Source organism: Camelus bactrianus, chromosome 31, assembly GCF_048773025.1.
Source record: "Camelus bactrianus isolate YW-2024 breed Bactrian camel chromosome 31, ASM4877302v1, whole genome shotgun sequence".
NCBI lineage: Eukaryota > Metazoa > Chordata > Mammalia > Artiodactyla > Camelidae > Camelus > Camelus bactrianus.
In genome coordinates, this window is record NC_133569.1 from 15,793,985 (window position 1) to 15,811,924 (window position 17,940).

A 17,940-nucleotide genomic window follows, 5' to 3' on the forward strand; every position below is an offset into this window, starting at 1 on the left:
AGTGTGGAGATCCGTTAAAAAACTGAAAATAGAGTTATCATACGATCCAGCAATCCCACTCTGGGGCTATGTCCACAGAAAACTCCAATTTGAAAAGATACACACACCCCAATGTTCACAGCAGCACTGTTTCCAACAGCCAAGACAGGGAAGCAAACTAAATGTCCATCGACAGATGACTGGATAAAGAAGATGTGGTATATTTTATACAGTGGAATATTACTCAGTGATAAAAAAAATGAAATAACACCATTTGTAGCAACATGGATGGACCTGGAGACTGTCATCATAAATGAAGTAAGCCAGACAGAAGGACAAATATCATATGATATCACTTATACGTGGGATCTAAAAAAATGACACAAAAGAAATTATTTACAAACCAGAAACAGACTCACAGACATAGAAAACAAACTCATGGTTTCCCAAAGGGGAAAGAGATGGGGATAAACTGGGAGTTTGGGACTAGCAGATACAAACTACTCTATACAGAACAGATAAAACAAGTTCCTACTGTATACCACAGGGAACTACATTCAATATCCTGTAATAACCTATAATGAAAAAGAATGTGTAAAAGAATATATATATATATGTATAAATGAATCACTATGCTGCACAACTGAAACTAACACAACATCATAAATCAACTATACTTCAATAAAAAAAGAAAAGAACAAATTAAGAACCCCAGGGAGTGAAAAAAAAAAATAGAAAAGGATAAAATGTCAGCTCTGCCATCAAATAGAAAATGCAGTTTGCTATCTTTCGTTCTCCACAGCCCCCATCCAGCTAATGCCTGACACACGCAGACCACTTTCCAAATTACAATCCTCTTCACACTTAGCATCTCCCTAGACCCTCACACCCCACAACGTGAGCAAGTGGAACAAGGACTACCAGCCACGTTTCACAGATTAGGAAATTAATTTTAAAAAGTTGGCTGAAAGGCTGAAGCACCACAGAAACCCATCAGATGGTGTTAGAAATTTTCAGTCCAAGGCAGTGCTTCTCAGACATTTTTTTGTCCGTTTTGACTTCTTTCCAGTGTTTTCCCAATCCTAAAATGCGTAGTTTTCCTTTCTACTGGAACACTATGACCCTGGCCCACCTTTCACTTCCTGCTGTGTTTCTCCCTCCAGGGCTGCATTCCCTGGTTCCTTTTTCACACACGATGTCCACACGATGACCAATGGATTTTCTCTTTTAGCCCCACCTGGTCCCTCACACATCCTGTTCCCCTTTTCCTGACTTAAGAATACTTTTTCTTCTGCTGCTCTTCGAGTATCGCTTCTGTTCACTTGTTTTTGTCAACCTTCCACCCCCGATTTCCTACGCTCGTAATTTACCTCTCGACTCTCACGTCCTCTTAGACTTCCATCAGAAACACACAGCCGCGCTGTCATCAATGAGCACATGTGCATTTTTAAGGGCCACTTTACAAACTGATTTAGCAGAAAGAGGGTACTTTGCTGAATACTAACAATGCTTTAATAACATTTTCCTGTCACAAGTGCTGGGTGTTAAGCTCTGTGGATTTCCCAGACCACACAACCCCCTCTGGATGAATATGTGCAAAACTAATAAATCAGCTTTTCATTCAACTCAGTGTCTTTGGCACAAAGAACAATATCCCTAAAACCAGGCTCCTTTTTCTCCCCCAATTGTTTTTCTTTGCTTCTGAATCTTGCTACTTTGTAACAAAGTGTTTATCTTGGTAAACATGTTTCTAAAATTGTAAATGAATCCTCCTGGCATGAAGCGGTCTGGTGCTTCCCTTCAAGAAATGAGAATGTCTAAATAAAATCAACATTAGATCCACACTCGGAGGACTTGGTACATTGCATTTATTGCCCAGTAAGGAACTGACTGACATTCTATAAAACATGCACAGAATGTAAGGGGTAAAGGGTTTAGCATCTGGCTCAAAAACCAAAGCCAGGGGGAGGATATAGCTCAAGTGGATATAGCTCAAGTGCATGCTTAGGATGCAGGAGGTCCTGGGTTCAATCCCCAGCACTTCCTCTAAAAATGAATAAACCTAATAAATAATAAATAAATAAATAATAAATAATTAAACCTACTTCCCCCATTCCCACCAAAATAAAATAATTAGATAATACAATGATAAAAATATTTTTAAAAAACCAAGGCTGTCCTTTAGTCTCCTGGCATATTCAGGTGCTCAATAAATCTTTTCTGATAAAACTTCAAGCTCTAATGCCAACTCAATTGTCTTACCACCATTATGTCATACAACCTGAGAATTGGCGAGGAAATTAAGGGTCATATTATACAACCATTAATCATGTGACTAAATACTGTTGAACTAAATATTTTAGAGGAATTTCTTCAGGTAGATGAGTCTAAAATTATGGATAAGAAAATAGAGAAAAAAGAAAAACCGTGCCATTTTTTCGATATAGAGTAGGCAGCTACTCTACGTGATGGCTAATGGTCTTATTCCTGTGTCTCCGGTAAATCGTGAACACAGACCGTGCAGATTTCTTACCAGTTCAGGGAGTTTAGACCGATTTCCTTTCCAGCTGTTTAAGTGGATACCAGGAACTTCTCTGGCTTTTACCTGCTTCATTTTCTCTCTGGAAAACTCACTGTTAAGGCTGTCTTTCACTACATTTTTTCTTACAGCCTCATGTCACAGGAAGGTAATTGGAGGAATGCTCGGGGTAAGTGTAACTGGAAGAACAGTTGCCTGTAGGTTTCTTGAGTCCAAATCTGCTCCCTTATAGCTTTATAGACCTGATCCTATCTTTTGGGACAAAATGTTACTCATGGTAACTTCGCCACTCAAGTTTTGATTAAAAACATCATTTGAGTTACAACATGAAATATTCTAGCATTCTTGTCACTAAAGCGTTTTTGTTTGTTTGTTTGTTTGTTTGTTTGTTTGTTTGTTTTTGAGTGCTTGCTGAAGTCCTATCTCTGGGAATGCAAAGGCTCTCCATTTTGCTCAATTTCCCCTAAGTGGGTGCTGTACCCAGTCCAAGAGTGAGGAAAGGAAGGAACTCAGTTTGCTGGTTTGTTTAATAACCTCTTGCTACTTAGGACACTGGATTTGAGGGTAAGCTTTTGGGGAGTCCAGGCCTCATTTCCCACCTGATCGAGTGTGTGTTAACTCCGCTGGCTCTGATCAGCACGTGGATAGAAAGATTAGAATGTGAATCATAGGCAACTGTATCAGTCTTGGTTTCACCAACCTGCAGGAGCAATCGCACAAGTTACAATCACACAGAAGCATAGGTGAGTGCTACCACATTCTTTTCCTGTTCCTTTCAAAGATTTGGGAGTAAATCCTCAAACGTCTAGATTCAGGCCAAAGGGAACAAGCAAAGACAGCAGAGAGGCAGCCATTAATCACACAGAACTCCTCCATCATGATTTTCTGGTACATTTCTGTTCGGATAAAACGCAACCCATCCCCAAATAAGTAAGGGAGCAAAATAAGTCTGAGAGAGGGAAGTAGAGGCAACAATAATTTTTAACTCTGTCTCACTGGTTCTGACACAAATCGCCTCGTTGTCATCAGCCGGGAGCCCTCTGCTCAGTGAAATGCACGTCTCCAGTGCTTTCAGACTGTAACCGCAAGCAGCCGCCACAAGGAATAACAAAAATTCCTCAAGCCATCAGTCCCTGATCTTGACAAATTAAACACTCATGACACATTCTCATCAAATGTAAAAGGGGCACAATAAAGCATGAGCAGAGGTGGGAGGAACGGTCCTCATCACAGGCTACCTCCCACATATAGACCTGTGGGGGTTTAAACATCAGGCACCCACCGTGGCCGTGTGACAGAACCGGCAAAGCATGTGTGTAGTTTGGAAGCAAAGAATTAAAAACTGCATCCTGGGCTCCCCGGCCACAAGATGTGTGATCTTCAGTTGCCTGGAAAGTAGGGACCACACATGCTCACTGGGAGGAGCAGAAGAGAGAATATTGGTGAAATTTCCTCTTCCACCCTCAATTATGCTGACTGGTGCCGTCAGTGTTGGCCCAGGGAGACAAGGTCACCAGCCACACCCAGATCCCAACCGGTATCCAGCCCTGGAGGCTGAAGGCCTAGTGTGGCTGGTGCACAGGACACCCCATCTCTCAGCGGTGGGGACCTAAAACCCACCTGGAGGAGGGAGCCCGAGAGAGGCAGCAGGGGTTTGGCCCACGAGGCTTTCACAGCTTCTCTACATCTGTCCAACTGACCAGGTGCGAGGCACTGGGGCGTTGATTCACTTGGCCATGAGGTGAGGATGTGAGTAACCTACAGCTACGAGGCCAGAACTATGATAACCTGCAGCTCTGATTCCAATCACATCGTGAAATTCAGAGGTGACTCCAACAAGAGGAGAATGATTTTAAAAACAATCAGGTTCAGGTGTGGATTTCGATATGGAATGCTGTCCCCTTTTCGTTTTAAGAGTCACAGGGTCATAGTCAAGGTAAATGGAATCGGACACTGGCTTTTATTCCGACAGCTTAATTCAGGCCCAGGTTCTCTCTCTGTGGGGACGGCCGGGAGCAGAAAGGGTCATATTCCGAATTTCAGTCCAAACACTACAAAAGAGAAGAGAGCCCCGAGGAGTTCAAGGTGAAGGAAAAGGCAGCCCACTTTTCTTTCCCAGCTCTGCTTTTGTCCTTCACACACTTCACACTTGAGGGAGGAACTAATGACATTGACCTCGGGGCCCCCAATCTGCCCGGAGGTGTCCGCAGCTGTGGCGGCTGGTCCCGGTGGGGCTCTGCCCGCTGCAGCGTGCTCTATCAATGCGGCCAAGCCAGCAGCTGCCTGAAAACAGTGGCAGGCGGGCCCTAGGCACACGACCCCTGACACCGTGGGCCTCTTTTTCCTCCTCTCTGCCAGCAGCCAATGGGCGGGCTCTCTCCACTGGCTGCCATGGCAACGAGAAGACGGCTCCACAGTGCCCAGAACAGATGTCACATGAGCCAAGATGAATGTGGTGGGGGTGGGGAGCGGGTGGTGGGGGCGGAGGGGGAGAGGGGGACACATTTGGAGTTAAATGGTCCCACCAGAGGGAGTCAGGCATATTCTGAAGTAAGTGCAAAGCGGTAACATCTATTTTCTTTCTCTCCCTGTCCTTTAAGTTCTAAACACACAGGCGCACACACACGTTCTTTCATCTCCGCTACTGAGGTGCCTGTGGCTCGCTGGCTTCCATGGCAAACATGGAAGCCCTGATTTCGGGAAGCCTTAAATGAGCATCGCGTCCACGGCAGGCGTGCAAGCCGGCTTCTGCAGCCATTTAAGGACAGGCTGGGAAGCTCTGTGGAGGTGAATCAGAGAAACTTAGAACCACAAGGAGCTGAGACAGAATCCACGGGAATTTCAAAGCAGACCACAAACCCTGTTTCGCTCCCGTGGCCACTGAAACGTAAGGGCTCCTACGTCCCTCCCCTCCTGGGGTACTTCCTCTGATCGGAGCACTCCTAAGGCCATTTTATACAGAGGAAACCAGGGCGAGGCTTATGAATCTACTGCTTCAGCAACAAGGGCTCTTTTGTTGTCTCTAAAGTAGATCCTATCCTAGCAGAAACAGTGTATTTAAAATGTTTCCACTGCCTGGCGTTTATCTGCCACTGAAATTAACAAGCAGAGCAAGGGCACGCAGGCGCACACCACAAACCCATGTATCGGTTGGTGAGATAAGAGTGATTCCGGCGCAGGCAGGCACTGGACACTGCAGAACTTTTCTCCTCCCGGCTAGCAGCCAGTGGGCAGGAGACCTAATCCTGTCCCTGTTATCGGACCACATGAATCAGGGACCCAGAGGGACAATGTACAGGCCCCGTCCTCATCCGATAGATGAAATGCACTGAATGTGTCAGAAGACCGGAAGACGCCTCCGCTTAGAATTAGTCCGCACTTGTGCTTAACTCTTGCGGCAAACATGCAGTCCTGCTTTGTGCGCAGTGCCACGTGGAGTACCCTCCACAGGGGAGGCCCCACCTGGAGTCCAGAGGGAAGAAAACATGGAAGCTGTTCCTACATCGGGTCCGAAGGAGGATGGAGTGGGCGTGGCAAGAAAAGCACGATGGGAACGTGGAGGAGGGCGAGCTCCGAGAAGGGTCCTGGGTGTGGGGAGACTGGGGCGCCCGTTCTGTGACAGGCACCTGACCTGTACACCATATCGCGTCATGTTACAACACCCTAAGAAGTAGCCCCTATTATCCTATTTAACAAATCAGGAGCCCCAGGCGTAGAGAGGTTACCAGTCCAAGGTCACATCACAAGCAGGTCGCTGAGCACTGCTGCCCCACGTCATCTCCCCACCTCCCTGGGCGGTCTGCCCCATCAGCCAGTGGCCATCAACCACCAGCCACATCGCTGCAGAGAATGCAGCATCTCCCGGTCTCCCCCTAAGCAATAATGCCCAGGAAATCATGGGCTGCAAACACTCACCTCCTATTTCCTAAAACATGTTAAAATATTAACACATAACTATTAAAATTTAAAATGTTCATCTGGACACACCCTAAAGTCATCTTGGGTACCACAAGGGGTACATATGTCACACGTGGGGAGCCACTGCATTTTCCCAGGCCGGCCTTGACAGATGGGGAAGAGTGTGGCCCATGGAGAGTTTGAATTCACTCGAAGGTCACCCTCCGCTGGTTATTTTGTATGTATCCCTCCCCTGAAATGAAAATGTCTCCTCGGTCCTCACAAGAATGCTTTCTTCTGTCATTATTCTGGCCAGTAAGTGGAATCCTAGAGTGCGTGTGGTGCACTTGGATGGAAGCACGAAGGTGAATTAAAGACTGATGGCCCAGCCCTGCCCGATGATGTCTGCCTCGCACCTGGAAGCTGCCACCGCAGACGGAACCCCACCCCAGGGTCGCACTTCCCCGCCGCTGCAGTAACAAACTACAACCACCAGAGGGCAGTAACACAAACTGGATTTCTCATTTGGACCCAAATGTGGATGCACACAGTTTAATAATATGTAAAGCCCATTATTACAAGCTTTTTCTCTCCCCACCCACTATTAATGAACAAATTCCCAGGGGAAATGCAGATATTTCTAAATACAGTGCAAGAAAGGGCAATCTGTACTCATACACAGGGAGTCTAACACACAGTATTAAGTGGAAATGAAAATAATCACCCAGATGCAAGTAAACCATTAAGGCTAAAGATTTATCTGTCTATACGGCTGCATACGTAGAAAGATAGGTGCCTGCCTCCCAGAAACGGGCACTTTTAACACATTTATTTCCCAAGTTCTTATTTAGAGTTCATAATAATACCTGCAACGATAACCACAAAGCTACAAGAGGGGTGTAAGAGGAATTTCATCTTTATTGCTGGGCAGACAAAGGGGGATTTTTCTCTTGGACTAAGGTAAGTTAATGAATTATTCAGGGATTTTCCATGGACTTTAAAAGTCATAACTCCAAGCTTTAAACGATAGCACAAATTTTAAAAAAAGAAGAAGAAGAGAAAGAAGAGGAAGAGATGGCTAATCCCTAAACCATAAAATATCAACTGACATTTACCCACGTCTCTTCAGGGTGCTTCGATGCAGATAAATGAGTTCTGGTGTTGGTGAGAGCACAGTCTTTTGCTGCTGTCACTGGTTCTCACATCAGAGCGCAGAGAACACAACAGATCGAGGAGAGGTATTTCTAGGATGCAACCTACCCATTTTCCAGCGAACAAAGAAACGGGAATAACCCTGCCATCTTCTCGATTCACAACAGAGAGGAAGGTTCCCCAATCCTGTATTTCCACAACGGTTTGAGATTTGAGGGCCTCTGGGAAAGCAGGATGAAGTCATTGCCAACAGCCTTGTCTCTGGAGTCCCCCCATTAAACTGTGATGTTTGTAAAATGCTTGACAGATTACCAAGTATCTCCACACGGCGTGCGAGAAAAGCATATGGGATTCAGAGTCAAATGACTCTAACTGTCTAAGTGTATTATCTGGGCCATCCTGGGAATGTGAATGAAGCCCTCTGTGCCTCAGTTTCTTCCTCAGGCAGGCAGGAGAGCAGATCCTAAATGGCCTCCCTGTGTGGGGTGAGGGTCACCATTCCCAGCACATGGGACAAAGCACTAGAAACCGCTAAGGTTTATGAAAATTTCTGTTCTTCTCGTCCCCATTTTATAAACAGGGAACTAGAGCTGTAAAGACTTGTCCAAAGTCATGGTCAGTAAAGGCAGAGCAGGGCCCCAGCGAGGTGTTCTCACCCAAGGCCGTGGTTCCTCCCACCCCTCCATGATGTCTCAGCTTGGGCCACCATACTGGGTGGCTTTAAACAAAAGACATCTATCTCACAGTTCTGGAGGCAGGGCAGTGCCAGCAGGGTAGGTTTCATGGTGGGGACTCTTCTCATGACTTAGAGATGGCCACCAGCTCATTGTGTGCTCAAGTGACCTCTTCTCTGTGTGCACACAGGGAGAGAGAGCTCTCTGGGGTCTCTTCTTACAAGGGCACTAATCCCATCATGGGGGCCCCACCCTCATGACCTCATCTAACTCTAGTCACCTTCCAAAGGCCCCACCTCCGAATACCATCACATTGAGAGTTAGGGCTTCAACACATGAATTTGGGGAGGAGGGGACACAAATATTCAGCCCATAACAAGGGGTAACAGTGGGCTTCTTAATTCTGCTACATCTTTTCAGTTCAGGTCAGTAAATATCTGCTGACAATCTGCGAGGTGCCAAGCACAGAACTAGGTCTTGGGGGAAACGAGGAGCTCCCACACGGCTCACTTAATGTCAGGACGGTTCCCAGCAGAGGCTCTACAGGAAAGAGCATTTGTGACACGTGGGCTTTCGGGACTGTGGGTAGCACCGTTGATGACAAGAAACTTCACAGACTCCTTCTTCAGATAGCTGGGTTTGAAACCACTGTAATGGGAGTCTGGCAACTGATCAGCACATAATTAATATCTGATAAGGTAATTAAGGTATTAATTTATTGAGGAAGGCGGGGGGAAGGTAAGGAAGGGAGGACTTACCTCCCTTTAAATTTTATGTTAAAATTTTCAGCCAATAGATGCTTACTAGGAAAAGGCAAAGGATCTGTACCTCCTGGTGGGGAACCATCAGGTCCGGTTATAATATGACAATTACAGCATAACTGGATATTTATTGCATATACTTAACATCTCTCAATAGAGTTGGCATAATTAGAACTACTTTCTTGATTGGAAAACTGAGGGGCTCGACTTCAATTAATGCATTTTGGGCGGTTACTGCATGCTAGCTAAAGTAGGTATATATATATATTTTTTTCAGTCCATAACAAGAGATATTTTACATATGTATAAAATTCTATTTAATTCTTATAACAAATCTGTGAGGGAATCTTGCTATCCACACTCAGACAATTTAAGAATGAAGACCAGAAGTAGAAGCCAAGGATCCACAGGTAGTAAGTGACTGCAAGAGTTCTAGAACATTCTTGCCAACCATTCAAACAGCATTTTGATTCCTTACACACACACACAATCTTCTCCCGCCAGAATCTAGCTCTTAGGATTTCCTTCCGGTTGTTACTTTATTTTGGTAAGTAAGATGGGGATGAAGTTGGATCTTTTTTTGAAGGTAGAGATGTTTGAAAGGGGATAAGCTTCTGCAAATTTCTACCTTTCTTCAAAATGAGACAAGGGCCTCAAGAGAGAGGAGATAAAGTCCCATCCTCTCTCTGGGGACCTGAGCATATGGCCCTGGGTTCCAGAAGAAGCCAGACAGGAAACCACCTGGTAAGCAGCCCATCAAAGGAGAGCTCTCAGTTTCAGCCCCTATTTGGGGCTGGACATGCGGCAGTGGTACCATGGAAACCAGGCCAGGGGGTGTAGTTAGGCTGAATAATGATGCCCCCTGAACGTCCTCACCCCTTGGAATCCTTCACCATTATGTGTGATTAAATTAAAGACTTGGATATGGAGGATTATCTTGGATTAGCCAGTGGGCCCAAAATGTAATCACACACGTCCTTATGACAGAGAGGCTGCGGGAGATTAGACACACAGAAGGGGAAGAGGCAACGTGGCCACCGAGACAGAGACTGGAAGGATGTGGCCACAAGCCATGGAATGTTGGTGGCCACTAAACAAATTAAATAATCAAAGCTGAAGCAATTCTAAAAATACACGTTGTAATCCAGTCAACTGCATTATTTTTATCTTTCACTTTGGGTACTTTTCTTTAAAATGACACTATAGAGTATTGATAACAGATGACAGACTGTTGGATAATTACATTTCAAGATAAAACATGGTAAATACTTAGAGATTATAGCTATGTTGAAGATATGGATGGATGGATGGATGGATGAATGGATAGGTGGGTAGGTGGGTGGACAGAGGAACAAACATGCTGAGAGTCAGAGACAGATATTAAGGCACTATCTTACATTTGACACATGGTGGGTAATTTAACATTCACCCAAAAAGGTCATCCAGGGGAAAGGTTGTGCTTACTATTCATGAAGCCTCCAGGAGTTGGGAAGGAAGTAAGGTGTGTGGCCAGAAAAATCTTAAGATTTATTAATTCTCTATCAAATTTCAGGAGACTTAATCTATCAGTGATCAAAAGGCTTAATTCCTAAATGAGGAAGAGTTTACTTTTCAGGTCCTGAGAATCACACATGAACAACCCACATCCCGGTCAGATGCCACAATCCAGTTTAGAATATTAGAAAATGTTTGTCATCACAGGTTCACTTGAGAGGTCAACTGTCTACATTTGATGATCCAAAGACAATTAATATTACACCAAATTATCTCTTCCATAATACCATAAGCAAATAATTCCACTGTGAGACTCTGAGGAGAAAATATGAAAATGACGTTAACAAACGATTACAAAGTCTTCATTCCAAGGCAAGAACAGCCCACATTTTGTGCTAAGTCTGCAGCTCACCAAAGCCACAAAGCAGCTGTCAAGTTCTGTGAACAGAATCTCGCCCTTTCAAGGTCAAGGAACCCAGTGTGAAGTTGACATGCCACTCTGATCCTCTTCTGTAAGCATCTCCAGCCTCCCTACTCTGAGCGTAAACAAGCAAACTCCTTCAGCCTCCCTTCCTTTCCTAGCGTTGTCAGGGAGCCTGGTATCTACAACCCAGCCAACTTTGCAGGAAACCACAGTTTAGATGGAAAATCACTTTGGGTTTCTGGCTCATCAGCACTACTGCGCATCTAATTAGCTCAACAATTGGTCCCTGTGATAAAATCAGCTAATTTTATGTTCAAATGGCTGCGCCGTGGTAAGCAATACTGTCACTCTCAACTTCATGCAGCAGAGAAAAGTTGCTGAAGAAGCTGGTTCCTGGGGGTCACTGGGGGCAAACTAGTGACGACTATTAAATTAGTAACCAAAGTCAATGTTAGAGTTAGTGCAGGGGGGTCCCACCAGGGCTCAAACAAGATGAATTCCCTGAGTGTGGTGACAGGGTCAGAAATGCCAGCTCTTAAAGGAGAAAACAGTGCGTATAAAAATGCATGGAAAACAGGACACTAATGAACTCACCTACAAAAGAAACAGACTTGCAGACATGGTAAACAATCTAATGGTTACCGGGGAAAGGGGATGGGAAGGGATAAATTTGGGAGTTTGAGATTTGCAAATGTTAGCCACTATATATAAAAATAGATTAAAAAACAAATTTCTTCTGTGTAGTACAAGGAATTACATTCAATATCTTGTAATAACCTTTAGTGAAAAGAATCTGAAAATGAATATCTGAATGTATATGCATGACTGGGACATTTATGCTGTGCGCCGGAAATTGACACATTGTAAATAAAGTATTCAGTTCCTCAGTCTCATGAGCCACATTTCAAGTGCTCAACAGCCGTATGCGGCTGGCGGCCACTGCCGGGCACTGCGGAAGAAGCCACTGCCACTGGGCAGAGGGTCGTACGGAGGCACAGGTCTAGGGCCAGGACTCTCTGGGTGTTAGACAGTTTGCCAGGAGAGAAATACTGGACTTTCTACTCACCTATCAGTAGGATCCAGGGCTAGATTTATTTATGCATAAAATTAAGGAGACACGACAGTATTTGCTCTCTGAGGTGTGATACAGCCGTCACATGTGGTTATGTTAACAGCAATGGATATCTGGTTGTTGGGAGCACAGGAGGGCCCGAGCTTTATTTTAAAAACAGACCCTACTTTTAAAAGTCAAGTAAAAAAAAAGTATATGTATGAATGTATGTAATTTCCATATGCTTAAGTACAGAACATCCAAAAGGTTAGAACAACTATCTAGAATATAAGATTAACATTCCCCAAATCTACAAAAATAATGGAGAAACGATGAAAACAATAAATATTTACTATCTAATTTTTAGGTATTTCATCAGTGTATCAGTTATCTCAAATCAGTGTGGGTTCCACCCAAAGCGAAGGATAAGAAACTATACGGGGGTAGAAACCAGAACATTAGGTCTAAGTTAGTCTCTTCATCGTCACGTGGAAGGCACTGACTTTCTGAACTTAAAATCTCCACTGTGAACACCAGAGGGTCACCTCGTTTTGAGATATTCTGGAGAGAAGTCAATACCCTCCCAGAGTTTCTAAGTGTTACTATTTGTAACTTAAGAGACTGTGAATCATATTAGGAAATCTATATATAGCACTAGTCATATGTAACTTTAAGTATTAATTACGAACATAGGCTCTATAATTAAATATAGTGAGGTTAAACCAAATAGAACTAGATTCTAAGTTTTTGCCTGGGGTTGATTCTGTATGGAGCCTGCCACATGTCTCGGCACCCTCCCCATCTCTCAAATGCTGGTGTTCCTCAGGTCCTAAGCCTCTCTTCTCATCACTTTCCACTCTTCCTAAGTGATCGTACCAGCAACTAAGGCATTGTTTACCAAATATAAGTTGATAATCCCCAATAGTAAGAAAGGTTACCATTTGTTGAGCACTTACTATGTGCTTTACCAGCATTAAGCCAGTTAACAGTCACAGTAACCCTCCCTGCAAGGTGGGACCAGCCCACATCACCTCTTAACAGCCTTGTGCATGCACCTATCAGGGCCACCTTAAACTCCACATTTCCAAACTAAACTTACCTTCCCCACCAACTGCCTCTGCCCCTCCCTATCTTCATACAAAACATCACTAGCCAGCAACCTGTAAGTCACCCTGGATCCCTTCCTCTCATTTATCCTCCACTTCCAATCAAGGTCCAAGTCCCATCAGTTCTACTTCCCAAATATCCTCCATTCCATTCATACTCCCACCATCCTACACAAAGCTGCAATCACTTCTGCCCTGGAGTCCTGTGACAGAGGTCTCTCATCCTTATGTGTCTGCCTGACGTAATTGTGATACATGGCTTTCTAAGTGTCAGGCACTTGCTAAGAAGTTATGCAGCTGACTTACAAATTGAGGCAATTCAAGGCTGGAGGCTGAATGCTTAACTGCCAGCACACATGCCCAGGTGAGCCCACCATTATCAAAAAAGTCACCATAAAAAGAAATGAGGAAGGATAATTCACAGTTTAGAATGGAAACATAAGCATACTCAAATGACTCCTAAACTTAGCAGTTCCTTCAAAAGATTTATTTCCTTGCAGCCTCTGCAGCACAGCTCAGCTGGGTGCCTCTGGCTTGAGGTCCACCCTGAGGTTGTGGTCAAACTGTCAAACCGGGTCTGCAGTCTCATCTGAAGGCTTGACCAGGGCTGGGGACTTCCAAGCCTGCTCCCATGTTTCTTAGAGACTTCGGACCCTTGCCACATGAGCCTTTACACAGGCTGCCTCACGACACCACAGCTGGCTTCCCCCAGGGCAAGTGATCCAAGAGACAGTGAGAGAGAAAGGGTGCCCAAGATGGAAGCCACGGTCCTGCCAGAAACTCATCTCAGAAGTAACATCCAATCACATCTGCCGTTCATCAGGAGAGTCATTAAGTCCAGCCCACGCTCAAGGAGAGGGGATTCCACACAGGCAGAGGCCACTGAGGGCCATCCTCCAGGCTGCCTACTCCGATCACCCATGCAGACATCACAGCCTTGGAGGGAGGGAGGGGAACATGCTGAGGAATAAATGGGGCTCTGTGAGCATCCCCATCAGCCCTCTCTGTTTCTAGAGTTAAAATGACCATGAGTTGTATGTCCTGCTACTTTTTCTCAGTAGATACACTTTTGTCCCTGCCTCCTGCCCCCTGCCACCTCTGCCACCATGGGGATGGGTGGAGAACCCACACACTTCTGGGGACTGGGGCATAGCAGACTTTTTACATAATTCTAAAATACAGCAGTATTACAGTCGCTCCTGGCTCTATTGTTAAACATGGATCCAAATCAGAAAATATAAAGGTAACTAAAATTTAAACATTATCACTAAGTTCTGAAAATTAAAGCAACTCTAGTTATTTTTAAAAGAACTGAATCTCTGAATTAGAGGAGATTTTTTAAATATAATACAAATTAATAGTGAAAATAATTATTTCATGAGGTAATGTCTACATTCCTGAGAAGTATTTTTATTATAATTCAATCCACTGTTACTAGCAAGAGAGACAGCGCTATGGGTTGAACTGTGTTTCCCCAAAAAAGATATGTTGGAATCCCGACTCCCAGGACCTCAGCATAGAGGTAACCGAGCTCAAATGTGGTCACTAGGTAAGGCCCCGATCCAATGCGACTGGAGTTGTCATAAAAGGAGCTAATTTGGACACAGAAACAGACACGCATAGCCGGGAGCTGATGTGAAGACACAGGGAGAAGACGGCCATCTACAAGTCAAGGACAGAGGCCTGGAGCAGGTCCCGCCCTCGCAGCCTCAGGAGGAACCAGCCCCGCCAACGCCATGATTTTGAACTCCCAGACTCCAGAACCATGAGACAGCAGATTTCTGTCATCTCAGCCCCGAGTCTGTCACACTTTGTCGCCGCCCAAGCAGACTTATTCAGAGAGAAGAAAAAAGAGACAGACTCAGAAGGAGACAGAGAGACTAAGTGTTAAGCTATGTATGTTCATCCGGATGAGTTGATTTCAAAGAGAAATGCATCAGGGTCTGCTCATTTAGCGCTTCTGTGGAGCAGAGGGGTTGTGTTCCTAGAGGCTGAGAGAAACTTCCAAACCACATTCAAATGGAACACAGTGCCAGGTGACAAGAAGCGGACTCTCCCTCTGCAGGGGGTTCCCAGGAGGGAGAGGGGGGACCCTACCTTCTGGTAGTCCTCCTTGGACCTCAGGGCTGCCTCCATGTGCGCGGTGGAGGTCGGGTAGATGGCAGAGCGGTACTGAGAGCCATGGTCGTTGCCCTGGCGCAAGCCTAGGGAAGAGGAAGGCAGAGGGCATGACTGGGAACATCTGAGAATCACTCCAAGGATATGGTATAACAGAGGGCTCTTCGAAGGGTCATATTTTCACAGATCATCTGGTTGAAGGAGGATCTAATGAAGCCTGTAAGTTTACATGTGTTTTTAGAGCTTCTCTTGCCCTGATGGGACAACCTAACTAAGGGTTTGAAATATCAGGAAGATTTCAGAAAATTGTGTGGCCGTACAGAAAAGATGTACATGGCTGTCATTCTAGGCAAGTATGTAAGGTAATGAATTTCTGTAAAAAATGATCCATGGATTATTTCTACAATCAGAGTTTATACTACCACTGTGATCCAGGCTAGGGATGTATGGACCCTTCCCTGAAGCCGTGATCCCTTGGTTCTGCATTCTGACTTGATCCTCAGTTCTACTATAATACTGATGTGGCTTCTGTCACTGTTGTCCCTGTCCTCCTGTGCAGGCCTGGGCTGTCCCCAACATCCTGTGGACCGCCTTAAAGAGCAGTAAGTTCACAGGCATGACACACAGCCTTGCCCCAGACTCCCTGCACTTTTCTCTTTGTACAAACCCAAACTAACCATCCATTGGAAAGATGGGAGTTATTCATCAGTGGGCAAATTTCAAATCTGTCTTTCAAATTTGAATTTACAGCCCTGATCTTCTTGGATGTTCTAATAAAACTAAAAGCTCCCCGTGTCAGAATCAATACATGTTCTCTTCTTGGTCAACTCTGGCTAAACCCTTGACTGGCCAGAAAGGAGGACAAGAAAGTGCTAAAGAGATACAGCAGAGAATAGAGAGAAAATGTCACAGCCTTTGTTCAGGATCCTTTGAGTCTTGAATGAAACTGGACAAGGCATTAACTCTCCCATCTACTCAACAACATTATTTTGATTGACTTTTTCCATTAAAGTTCATCCTGAGGAGAAGGCATATCTTAAACCAAAACCATACATATATAGCCCCAGACGTGTGTGTATTTGGTTAATTCCAATACACATACTTCTTGGTTCACTAAGGAAGGGGCTTCTTAAACAGACAGAAGCTTCAAATTTGAAGACAGATGGTTCACTGGGAAATATGATTTTATGTTCAACAGATTGAAAAACCTACAGAACTATGGATTTTCTGTTCTCATTATTTTTAAGACATTGCATTTACAGATGTTTAGCATCATTAAACTTTCACCATTTCTTTCAACCTCCATTGGTTTATATAATGAACGCCAAACAGTCATTCATATGTGAGGAAAATCTGCTTACTAAACCCCTTGTAAGAAGCCTAGGACTTGGAGCTGCAAGATCTTGTTTTTGAGTCTGATTCTGCCACTGACGTGTTATGCAAATTACCTCATCTTTCTGAGCTTCAAACCTCTTCCGCAGAACAAGGATTATAAGGGCCTAACCTATAGGTTTGTGGGGAGGAGTAAATGAGACGGAACCTGTAAAGCACTCTGCTGACTGTAAAAAATGATGCAGGTGTTAAACACTTCTATATTTACAACTTTTCATAATCTTAGAACAGCTCAGAACTAGTTTGAAATAAAAATAACCAATGACATCACACAAGATATTCTAGGAGCAACTCTTTTTCCCCCCAGAAAAAGTATTATTTATATTAATCTCTCAGATACTCACACAGCAGGGGTTACACAGATAAACGATCTAAAGAGAGGTTCAGAATTAATTTTATGTGTGTAGAAATGTACTATTTAGTTTTTTCCTGTTTATTACATCTATTTATTTATTTATTTTTACAGAATTACCTTCCTAGTTAAATTTTACCTCTGCTAATCTCCACCCTAGTTCTCCATTTTAGTGGAAAACAAACCCAAGAGAGGGGGAAGTCTCTTTGAGTGAATTCTCCTTCCCCTGCCCCAGCCCATGAAGAGCTTCACAATACGATGTCTTCACTCTTGGTCTCTGATCTGAAGCTTGAAAAAATCAAGCCTGTTGGCAATTATCTTGTACTGCTCAAGCTCACACTCACTGGGTTACTAGGAAGTGGGAAAGAAAGACTTGCAGACTGGTAGAAAGAAACAGGAACAATGAAAATTAATGATAAAAATCGTTTTAAAAGCCCTTCTTCCTGACTTCTTGCCTTCTTGTCTTCCTTCCATTCATTCATCTGTTTTTCCCTGTCCAAGGTACCAGCTACTGGGATTCAGAAATAAGACGGTCTTCACCACTGTTCTAGTCTTTCGCCCATTTTTCTATTCAGTGGTCTGCCTTTAAAAAAAATCTATTGGAGATTTTTTTAATTTTTAAAAATATTTATGTATCTTGGATACTAATACTTAGTCAAATATAACCTCTCTGTCCTTACAATTTCTTTATGATATTTTTTGATGAACCAAAGTTTGATTTTAATATATAGTTAAATTTATCAAGCAGTTTCTCTTACGGTTAATACTTTCTATACCTTGTTTAAGGAATGCTTCTCAACATACACACAACAGATCCTTGTTGCTTATTTATTTTATATGTAATAGTTCGTACCTCTTAATCCTCTAGCCCTATCTTACCCTTTCCCCTTTTCTCTCCCCACTAGTAACCATTAGTTTGTTCTCTATATCTGTGAGTCTGTTTCTGTTTTGTTATATACATTTGTTTGTGTTATTTTTTAGATTTCACATATAAGTGATAA

General features: G+C 43.9%; 1 protein-coding gene across 3 annotated transcripts in view; it reads right to left on the bottom strand.

Annotated features, from left to right (window-relative positions):
• The window catches only part of MSRA (methionine sulfoxide reductase A), a 286,690-nt gene that overhangs the window by 67,842 nt on the left and 200,908 nt on the right, over positions 1-17,940 (bottom strand). For all 3 annotated transcript variants that reach the window (XM_074355493.1, XM_074355495.1, XM_074355494.1), the window contains one exon: positions 15,175-15,281. In XM_074355493.1, coding sequence (XP_074211594.1) covers positions 15,175-15,281 — 107 coding nt within the window. The remainder of the gene's footprint in view (positions 1-15,174; positions 15,282-17,940) is intronic.